The sequence below is a fragment of the Mastigoproctus giganteus genome, chromosome 5 (genome assembly GCF_048544385.1).
Source record: "Mastigoproctus giganteus isolate SK-2022 chromosome 5, ASM4854438v1, whole genome shotgun sequence".
NCBI classification, from domain to species: Eukaryota; Metazoa; Arthropoda; class Arachnida; order Uropygi; family Thelyphonidae; genus Mastigoproctus; species Mastigoproctus giganteus.
This window is the reverse complement of record NC_143579.1, coordinates 74,860,332-74,872,366: the sequence shown is the minus strand read 5'-3', so window position 1 is coordinate 74,872,366 and position 12,035 is coordinate 74,860,332. Positions and strand designations below refer to the sequence as shown.

At 35.7% G+C, this 12,035-nt stretch overlaps 1 protein-coding gene across 1 annotated transcript in view; it reads left to right on the top strand.

The window, feature by feature from the left end:
- LOC150085497 (uncharacterized) overlaps positions 1–12,035 on the top strand; it is a 333,972-nt gene that overhangs the window by 168,592 nt on the left and 153,345 nt on the right. Inside the window, exon 8 of the mRNA XM_090373297.1 lies at positions 4,384–4,491. Coding sequence (XP_090229423.1) covers positions 4,384–4,491 — 108 coding nt within the window. The remainder of the gene's footprint in view (positions 1–4,383; positions 4,492–12,035) is intronic.

The following is a 12,035-nucleotide window of genomic DNA, read 5'->3' as shown; positions in this document are numbered from 1 at the left end:
TACTTAAATAATCTTAAGTATTATTATTAAGATTATTGAAGTATATTAAGATTATTATAATACTTAAATGCTTGATTATAATTTGTATGACTTTTTGCAAACTTTAATCTGTGATTTTGATATCATTAAACTGTGATTATTGTCATAATGTGGCTTTTGCAAACTGATTGTATACTGTTAGTATATATGTATATATAATATGTGTGTGTGTTGTTTATTCATTAATATGACATAAAATATTAACATTATCATATACTGTTTGCATAACTGCAATGTACATGTTCCATGTGATCAAATAAAATTTTAATGTTTTTAGCGACTGTTTTGATTACATGAAAAACATTTTTTATTGCAAAAAAATGTTTTTGCAATAAAAAATCTTTCTCATTCATGGTACAGATTACACATGCAGTCTTCCACATGCTTAAACACTAACATTCAGTCATATCCTTGCAGGGGACAGGTTCCATATTCATGCATTCATGCCCAATACTTTCACATGGTTACTGTTACCAATATGCACTCCAGATAATCTTTTGTGTTTGCACTGGGCAGGAAGCATATACTGCTATACCAAGTTTAGCACTCATCTTATTTTGTCTATATTTAGGCAGTTATCATAGTCTGAGTACTTGTGGTATTTTTTTGCCTGGTCTCGAAGACCTTTTTGACAAAGTATGAAAAACTATGTAAGTCTCCTCAGAGGTGAGAAGGTGTGCATTACCATGTATGATGATCCTATTTTTGTCATTAATGTGGTAGTCAGGGCAATCATAAAGAATATGCACCCAAACCTCATTAGCACTACAAGTATGTTTGGGGTCTTGTGTAAGTCCTAATTGGCATAGTTTGCATTAAAGGAACCATGCCCAGCAAGTATAGAGGTAGTATAGAAGCCAGAGGCATACTGGGGTGATTTGGGACAGACTAGGGCCTACCTGCAGGAGGAACCTCTCATGTCTATATTTAGGCAATTATCACAGTGTGAGCACTTGTGGTATTTCTTCATCTTATCCCAGGTTTGCACTAAAAGTGAGGACTCTTTTTCGTCCTTGGTTTATGTTGATTTCAAGGGTTAGAGTAATTCCCACGATGTTTGTAGGCTTATGCTCCTTGATCATATAGTTGAGGCCTCTTCTAATTACATCTATGTCAAGGGGGATTGTATCTGCCAGAACCTGAAGAGCAGATGTGCAGACAGTACAGCAGGCTCTTGTTATTGTTCATAGTATAATATGCTGGAGGGAACCTAGCTTGGCTCTATTTCCAGCTGAGATAGCTCTCTTCCTTCCCATCATCACTTATGGTGATGATGGGAAGGAAGATTGTCTTACAGATAAATTCAAGAGTCTTCCTTTTTAAACCCCAGTTGGCATGGCTGTCTTGCAACCATTTCAGCGTAATTTCTTACTTTCTTTGCTACATGAATAAGGTGTGGATGGAAAGTCAGTTTGGTGTCAAATGAGATACCTAGACATTTCATTTTTGTGACCAGTGCTATTGTTTTTCCCAATATTTTAATTTTTGTTGGTCTTCGACATTAAGATTTCCTTTTAATAGCATTGATTTAATCTTTGCATTTGAGATTACTAGTTTGTGAGTTTTGACCAGTCCTGCAGGATATTTAGAGCATGAGTTGCTTGTTGTTGTTCTAAGCTGGCTCAGTTGTTGGCCTTCAGAAGCAAAATAAGGTCAACTGCAAAGGCGGCCTTGTCTGCATGGCCAATATCCATCCCCAGGAACTCATCCAGAACCAGGTTCCAAAAGCAGAGACCTAGAAGTGAACCCTGGGGGCATTCTCGGGTTACTGTGTGTGTGTGTGTGTGTGTGTGTGTGTGTGTGTGTGTGTGTGTGTGTGTGTGTGTGTGTGTGTGTGTGTGTGTGTGTGTGTGTGTGTGTGGCATTTTGGTGGGTTTTAACTGTTACCTGTCAGTTATATAGATTTTGAGAGATTCCAGTCTGTCTTAATCTTGTGATTGTGCTGGGCCACAATAAGGTATTGAAGGCACCAGCAAAGTCAGTAGATATGGCCAGCAGGTATTTTTCACAGTAAGAATTAAAGCCATTAAAGCCAAATTGTTTGTCAGATTGAAGGTTTGAATTAAGGTAATGGGTTTAAGTGGAGAACTTGTTTATGGAATTGCAAAATTGTATTACACTTTGTATCAGTGACAACGGTGGTGTTGAATCTTAACAATCTTATGATTACACACCATAAAAACTAAAATAAATTACCTTTCGAATGCATTTTACTCATTGTTTTCATCTTGTATAGAACCTAAGTTATTGCAGTTTTAAAGTGCATAAAGACTTAGTAGGTGTCCCATGCAGATAAGTAAGTGTGCAATGTAAGTAAATAATTATACATTATGAGGAAAATTACTACTTGTGTTCTAAATAAAAATATTGAATTATTATGGAATCAATTAGCACTACCTTTAAATAAGTAAAAGATATGAATAAATTAGGTGCTGTTGTGCCATATTTACGAAGTTTGATTTTGACGTTTTCTGAACTTCGTAAATGAAAACCATGCATGAAGTTTAATCAAAACGTTTACAAAATGCATTTATTAAAAATATATCATATACAGTATATAGATTAATCAAGCACATCTCCCATAAAATACTGTCTTCTTGAAATATAGTGATCCTAGAGCCATGTTTGGAAGCACCACTCGGATCACACTTTTTTTGAGATAGAGTTACGAATGATAACAGTTTTCATTGATGCTTTCTGCTTCCTCAGATCCTTTGAGAACAATTTTCAGCTCAGAAATACAAAAGGTGCAGGAGACCAGGGCTAGTGAATAAGCACATGAGGTATTACTGGAATGTTCTTGTGGGTTAAAAGATCACCATTCCAGAGGGATACATGAGGACAATATTTCAAGGGAATTGCAAAAAAACTGTGGCCATTGACATATTGTAAACTACAAATTATGAACACTATTCTTTGCTTGAATCTATCCTGAATTAGTGGTGTAAACTAACCTAACCTTTTTTTTTTTTGGCTATCCAAATATGAAAGCTGTAGGGGAGGTTTGTTTGTTTGTTATTTGGTTTTTAGGAGCATTAGCAACTAAGGCCATATTGCTCCGGGAATATGCAATGGTCATTCCCTGACCTTTCTGCATCCTCAGTATTTGGTGGGCATTGGCTCGAACCCCGGTCTAATCAAGAAGCGTGTGCTATGCACTGCTGCTCCTGCCCACCTGGCTACGGAGGTGCCCCCTGTAGGGGAGGGAAAAGTATTGAAATTGTTAGGCTACTTAAAACAGGTCAGGTTTACCAGCCTGTTGTTGTTGTTTTGGTTTTTAGGAGCATTAGCAACTATGGCCATATTGCTGTGGGGATATGCGGTGGTCATTCTCTGACCTTTCCGCATCCTCAATATTTGGTGGTCACGGGCTCTTACCAGCCCTTACCAGCCTGTGTGTGGTATTCTTGCCAGTTGTAGTCATTTGAGAAATGGCATTCTCTGTAATGCAAAATCACAGTGATTAGCAGTCAACATAAGCAACCAGCAGGCAGAGCTTGACCTTCCTATCACTTGCAGTTGCAAAGATTCATGGGATTGCACTTCATATTTTTAAGATTAACTGCACTTGCTACTGATACAGAAATTTAGAGATGTGAAAAGCATGTATAAATGTTTCCAAAATGTAAAAAGTGATTATGAAAATAAGTTTGTAGGTTTCTATTCGTGATGGGCATGATTAAAATAATAATTATCATGTTTCCATTATTAATTATAAAAAAATTAGTTGATTATGAAATTGACAACAATAGTTCTGTTTGGTTATCTTTTGTTGTTGATTTTGAATTGATTATTGTAGATTGTTGTTTTTTGTAGATTTAATAATTGACTAATTTATGTATAACTGATTATTTCGATTATTGAATTAATTGATTATTAATCATTTGATTATGAAAATCATTCAGTTATGCCCATTACTAGTTTTTAAGGGTGTCTTGAATCAGGAGTTTCACCTAATTTGTGAGTTTCACCCACCTGCTTTTGACAGCAGAACATTTCTTTGGATGTGGGGATAAAATGTGTTTACAAACCTCCTTTCTTGTTTGGTCTCTGAGTCAGTGTAGTGAATCCTGTTTCACTTTTATTCATGGTAGTAAACCATCATAATAAATCCTCAGAGAAGTTGGGAAGATGAAAGGAATTGAAGTATAATCAACCCGAGTCTACCAGAAATATACATATTAACAATGTAATGATTAAAACAATAAACTGATATTTTAAATGTTCTATATACCTTGAAATAAAAGCAGTTGCTTATTTGATCAGGAGCATTAGCATATTTAGAATCACATTTATTCAATTTTTAATCAGATTATTGATTACTTAAAAATTTGTTTATTTCAGAATGTCTACCAGATGAATTACAGTGTTCCAGCGGTGAATGTATCTTTAGGTCTAGTCGTTGTGATAGAAAACGCGATTGCAAAGATAATACAGATGAGATCGGGTGCAGTAAGTAATTGGCTTGACTCATTTGCACTTTCATATGTAAAAACGAATGAATAGATGTAGCCGAGTGGTCAGGAGTGAGAGTGCAGTAGCATGTGCTCTTTGAGGAGTCCGGGGTTCAAGCCCCTGACTGCTAAATATGATTAACTTTTGTATTGATGATTTATTGTAAACTCTACTGACCTGGTGGTCGTGCCGGAGTATAAACAAGAAATACCTAAACACCAGGTATTTTAACCTGTTGTGATATATTGGCCATGAAATAAAATAAAGAGCGGGCAACTGCCCAGGGTTTTGCACCTGTACAAAAGGGTCTTGTGGCTGAAAATTTCAAATCAGCTTATTATATAAATGTTAGAAATTCATTCAGCCTAGAAATTTGAGGACTCAGCACGGCAAAGGGAGCCCAGTTCAAAATCTCGCAATGTTACCGGTAGTGGCCCGTGACTCTGATGTTTGGGGGTGCTGCGTCTTAAATTTACATTAAATTGACTTGGTTATAAGACATGTAGACATACACAGTAATAATAATAATAAGCGAGTTAAAAATACTAGAAAACATTAACTAGACATTTACCATTAATAGACTTGAACTTTTATTTAAAAACAAAATCCATTCTTCGGTTTTTAGTTGTTGAAAACAGATTAATAACTTTTCATTCAAGTTTAGTGCACTGTTGACCAAGCTTTTCTCCATTGAAAGCATTGCTTGAGCATTTAGCTTTCCTGATTCATAGTGCTCCTTAAAAATGTTTTTATTCTTTTTAATGTCGAATGGCAGCATTCGGGCTCTGAAGTAGTCATTGGAATGGTCAAAAAAACTTTTATGAGTTTTGTAAGTTCACCAAGAACTTCAGCTAGATTATTTTCTTAGATAAATTTTAGCAAGTCAGTTAATTTGCAATAATTGTGTAGATCATGTAGAAAACTTGTAATTCCATAAGACGTTTTTCTCTTTAAATCATGGGATATGCCTCAGTAGTCTCCCATACCACTTCCATGGGCATTTTCATACAAAAAATAAACTTAGCATTGGCAAGGGCACATGATGCAAGAAAGCAGGCTTATATAGCATCAGCCAAAAAAAAAAAAAAAACACACTCCCTTCTCATTTCACCCATTCACTCATTCCAAATGTTTGTCCAGTTCTGCCTTGAATCTGTTTAAGCTATCAACTTCTACAACGACAGATGGAAGTTTGTTCCAGCAATCAACCACCTGCTGGCTAAAGGAAAACTTCTGCACATTTATCCCACAACTGTCTTTCCTCAATTTGAATTTATGCCTTCTCAGGCGATTCTGAGCAAGAGGAAGAATACCATCAGCATTGAGCATGCTCAAACCATTCAACGCTTTATACACTTCAATCAGATCACCTCGCAGGTGCCTAGTCTCCAGACACTGTAATTTGCAAAACTCAAGCCTTTCTTCGTAAGAGCAACTGTTTGTTGCTCTTACGAAGCAACTGTTTGTTGCTCTTACGAAGCACTAATCTTGTTGCCCTTCTTTGTACTCATTCCAACAGTTGCCCTTCTTTGTACTCATTTCTTCTTTGTACTCATTCCTCCTTAAAATGAGGCCTCCAGACCAGTATACAGTACTCAAGGTGTGGCCTGACCATTGCCTTATACAAGAGGATAATCACCTCCTTATCCCTGCTAGAAAAATTTATATATATCATTCACAAGACACTGTGAGCTACTCTTGCAGACCATCTGCACTGCCCAGAAAACTTCATATCTGCCTGCACAATTACCCCCAAGCTCCTTTTCACTCTCTACCACTGTCAGTGTAGTACCACACATTTGATACGTTACTCTGGGGTTACTGCTTCCCATATGCAGTGCTTTACATTTGTCAACGTTAAAACTTCAGTTGCCCCCTCTCAGCCCATCTGCTCAACTTTTCTAGATCCTATTGCAGCAGTGTATTGTCATTAGTGTCATTAATAACCCTGCTGACCTTTGTATCGTCTGCAAACTTGGACTTTAAGCCTAATATACCATCATCAATATCATTGATGAATACAGAAAACAACAATGGACCCACACTGAACCCTGGGGGAATCCACTAATAACATTAGTCCACGAAGAGCAGTGTCCATTGATTACCACTCTCTGTCTTCTCCTACTCAACCTTCCCTTTATCCATAGACGCAATTTTCCTCCAATGCCACTGCTCCGATTTGTGCAGCAGTCTTCCACGTGCAACAGTATCAAAAGCCTTTCTAAGATCCAAATATATGATATCAAAGTTATTCCCTGCATCCAGTTCCTTTGTGACCACATCGTAGTATCCAATCGAATTGGTCAGACAAGACTTCCCCTTAACAAATGCATGCTGTGTCCGAGCTATAACTGAAGTCTTCTCTAGATGATCCTGCAGTGCTTCTTTAACCAGTGCCTCCGTAAATTTCCCTGCAACAGAAGTTAAACTAACAAGTCTATAATTACTTGTGTTGCCCTTTGATCCTGTTTTGCGGATTGGGGTCACATTTGCACATCTCCAATCCATGGGTACCTCTCCTGAGTCCAAGGGAAGTTTTCCTTACTAAACAATTTAGCAGCAATTAATTGCTTCGTGAAAGAATATCTTTCACCTGTGTCAAAACTTATATAGTCATACTTCCTTTGCTTCAGTCATGAGTGTTTTTGAAGGATTTTCACAGTACATTGAATTCCTGATTTTTCAGAATGGCATTCTTAACGTTTCCTATATATTTATGTATTTTAACTGCCTCAATTTCTTGAGATTGCATTTGATTATAAATAACTTCCACGTGAGGCATTATCTGATGGAAAAGTTCTAACCAGAACTCAAATTTTTCATTACTCAAGTTGTGCAAAATTCCAGTTGCTCCTGAAATCGTCTTATCTGCATTGCTGTTGCTTGTAGTTCCTCCATTCACTTTTTTAAGGATTCAAAATTTTCATAAACGCTGTTCACTGTGCGTATATTGAAGTTCCATCTTGTAGGGGAAGGTCGGGCAACCCGGCTGTCCATATGCTTTCTGAGAACAGAGAGATGCTGTGGTGATCTCGAGAAAACTGTTGGTATCGACATGAGGTTTGAAAAGTATATTCTTGAATCTTGGGTACTACTTGCTGCATTTCTCATCATCAGATTCAGTTGGTGTGCATAGCAGTGATTAAAATGTGCATTTTTGTACACTTCATTTATTTTAGCCTTAATTCCTCCTTTCTTGCCTTTCATCACGCTTGCGCCATCAAATGTCTGAGCAATCAGGTTTTGAGTATTTCCTTCAAGGAAATACTCAAAACCTGATTGCTCCTTGAAACTTGAATATTTCCTTCAAAGATTATGTCTAACTGATCTAGAATGCACTTCGATACTCCTTCTGCCATTAGGTTTTCTGGAGTGAAAAAACCCCAAGAATGCTCAGAAATGTCTCTATTCAGTTCATATCTCAGAACAATTACCATTTCTATATTTTCTGAAACATCTGTTGTGTCATCAGCCATGACAGCTACGAATGAAGCTTCTTTAATTTCTCTTTTTCTTTCATCCTGGCATATTTGCAGCAAACAGTCAAGAATATCATTCTGAATAGTTTTTGAAATGCTGCATTACTTTCTAAATGGTTCTTTTAATTGGAATCTAATGTACAGGTGAAATTTATTAATCATCTGAATACTCCTGGATTTTTAGATCGTCTTCTTTGTCACGTCCATGTAAAAGAATTTCAAACTGTCCACAAAATTTAATGCAGTCTATTATTTTAGATAATACCTCGTGATTCTTCGTAACTTTTCTGTTATGTTTGCAGATCAAAAGTCTGTAGGCCTCACTAACCTGTTCTTTAATATTTACGATTCCTAAAAGCGATAGTGAAATCACATTATCAATATGTTTCTTTGAACTCTCATGTTTTAGTTTTTTCTTTCATTCTGTTTATGTTTGTAAAGCCACTTCTTGTCCACATTAAGTCACTTCCAAACAGTAAACATGGAAAACAAAACAATGCATTTTTAACTTCATTACCACAAGGCCAACTTTTCCTTTGGTACCATTCAGTTTCAAAACTGTGAATATATTTCTTATTATTACTTATTTCCTGCTGAGAAATTTGAATCTTTGGTGTAAGGCTGCCTTCTTTTTTAATCGCATTTTTTTCTTGGAGAGATAATTGTGAAAAACTAAGTTGCTGAAGTTTATTCACTGTCATGCAATTTACTTCATGGGGAAGCATGGAGGCCATGATCGAATCAAATTTCACAAAATCATGTCTCAGAAATAATGTTTTACTTACACATCACCCTATGATATAACTTCAACTTACCAAGTTCACACTCAATTCACAATTAAGCTGTACTCACATAATTACACTGTTGAATGTTGAGTATTGACTTAACACTGATATTATTTAGTTACTTAATGGAATTCGGGCAAATAAAAAAAAAAAAGACACCGACATTGTGGCTACACACCCATCATAGTCAACTATGAAATCTGCACTGTGCACTTTACAGTGACTGATTCGTTTCACCCATAAAAAATGTATATTGGCAAGTCACCAATAAGTTGCAAAATGCAATGTTTTATATTTGGGAAATAATCCTAGAATAATTTATACACTTGGGGGGGGGGTTGAATTAAAAATGGCAAAAGAAGAGAAAGAGATTTTGGGATTATGATACTGGATTTTTTTTTTTTTTTTTTTTTTTTTTTTTGGCGCATTAGCAACTAAGGCTATAATGCGCGGATTATGATACAAGCAGATATGAAGTTCTCTGGGCAGTGCAGATAAGTGGCAAGGAGAGTCCATGTTTCCTGTTGATAATTTATGGAAAAATTGCTTGTAGATATAGGAAGATTATAATTCCATTGTGAAAGGCATTTGTAATACCGTACTTAGAACTCTATTCAGGTTTGGAGGTCGCACATTTGTGAGCTTCCTGAAAAGGTTCAAAGACCAGAACACATATAGTGGGATTGTCAAAAAAAAGCATCCATACCAGGTGATACTTCATCTAAGAATATGTGGGCTACAGAACTAGGTAATCAGATACCTTAAAAGAATATGACTGGCTTATGAGGCTCTGAGTGAGGACAATGAAATGAATGAAGGCAAAATTTTAATGTATTGATACCTGAACCAGGAGGCATTAATCCAAAATAATGGAAAAGTAGAGAGTGGTCCAAATAAAGTTTTTCTTTAGTGAGTGCATTGTTAATTACTAAAATTAAGGCATCTCCATGGGTAATTGAAGCCAATGACTTTCATAAATTTAACCAGCTGCAATCAGTATGTACGAAAGAGAAACACACACATTGTGGTTTTATTATTACTTTTTTTAACTTTTGCTGACACTGCAAAAATCTAACTCCTATACACTATAAGTTAATATTATTATAAATACTAATAATTTAATAAATATTATGATTAATTAATTCATTAATTAAAAAATTAAATTATATTATAATTTAATATTTTATTATATATAATTTAATTAATTTAGTTATTAAATAATAACATTAGCCAACAAAAAATATTTTTTTATCATACCTCCACAATTAAAATATGTGATTCTGAAGGAAATAAATGTGCTGATTCTGAAAATCACGTACAAAGTCTCTATCAACATTTAATGTTAAAATAAAGGGATATATACCTATAGTTCAGGTTTGAAATACAAGTGTAAAAAAATATTATACGCTCTCTATAACTCATTTAACTTCGGAAAAAATATCTTAAATCATAGCAAAATAGTTATATTTCAATAATATATAATGAGCATACCTGTAATTGTCCTTAAAAATATTTGCTACTAAGGGATTTTCTCTTGTATTTCTGCTTACTCTCCCTTACAAGGAACCAGCAGTAATCCCTCATTATTACAGGATCCCAACAACCCTGGTATCACTTTTCCGTCGTGGAAATATCTTGATTAAACCACTCCACATGTTCATCACTCACATCTGCCAGATTTTCAGGGAAAAATTCTAGATGGGAATGAAGAAAATGAATTTTCAATGACATTCGACAGCCCACGTTCTTGTAGCACTCGAGTAAATTAAACACCAAAATTTCATAATTTTCTTCTTTTCTATTACCCAAAAAAACATCTACTATCACCTTAAATGATCTCCAAGCTGCCAATTCAACCTCCTTTAACTGGGTTTCAAACACATAAGTCTTTCAGGAGTTTCCTAATTTTTGGGTCCTACGAAAATTCCTTCCTTAAGTTTGGCACATGTTAAATTAGGAAACACTTCTTAAGTAGGCGCCTCCATAGCCAGATGGGCAGGAGCAGCAGTGCGTAGCACACGCTTCTTGATTAGACCGGGGTTTGAGCCGTGACCACCAAATATGGAGGATGCGGAAAGGTCAGGGAATGACCACCGCATATCCCCAGAGCAATATGGCCTTAGTTGCTAATGCTTCTAAAAACCAAATAACAACAACAACTTCTTAAGTATGCAAATCTGTTACCTTCTTTATCTAGTACCTTCACGAAATATTTCATCAAGTCAAGTTTGATGTGAAGGGGTGGAAGAAGAACTTTGTTTGATTGCACTAAAGGAATATACTTTACATTACATTGTCCTTGTATGAACTAGTCCCAATGTTGCACAACATAATGTTTTTCTGTCTCACGGCTGTCCCTCAAAAACAAAAAACAGCAATATTTTGTGAAACCCCCTTGCAAACCAACAAGCAAAACAATAATCTTAAGATCATTGCATATGTTCCAACTATAATCCTGGTATTTTATAGCATGTAGAACCTTAGACATGTTTTTATGACTTTCTTTATAAGTCCAACTGAATGAAACACAGGAACTGATGAAAATCCATTGCCACTATGAACCAAAACTGTTTTTAAACTTAATTTTGAGGCATCTATGAATAAATGCCATTCATCTGACTTATGCATGACACCTAGTCCTTTCAGAAATCCAATAATGCCTTTGCAAAAACACATACTGTCCTCTGCAGCAAAATATTTCGAAAACTTTTCATGTCTTTTTCGAAACACTGAAATCTTTATTCCTACTGCGAGTATATTCCACAGCTGTAACCGTAGCCTAGTGGTCAGGCGCGTGGGTGCATAAGTACATGTGCCTTGAGTGACCGGGGTTCAAGTCCATGACTACTGAATACGGTGCTGTTTCTTGTATTCTGTCTATCTTGTGAACTCCTCTGGTCATCCCGGAATATAAACAGAAAATTTATTTTATTTAAATTTACTTGGAAAACCTTGACACAGCCTGCAAAAATCCTCATCAAAAACGCTAAGTGTGCTCTCTTCAAATTGTAAATTGTTGCATTGAAATTTGAACCTAAGAACCATAGGTAGAAGTCTGATTATGTTCATCACAAGAAAACCAAGGCCAGAATCAATTGCTAAAATTCAGAGAATTAGCTTATATCTGTTAAAATAAATCAGGATGTCATATATTACTGGCTAGATTATGCAAAATTGGCATATTTTGGTAAAACGTAATTTCCTCTATATTTAATAACTGTGATGTGATGTGAAACTATCATGGCGATTTTCAAAATTTACATATAAAAAATGGTTA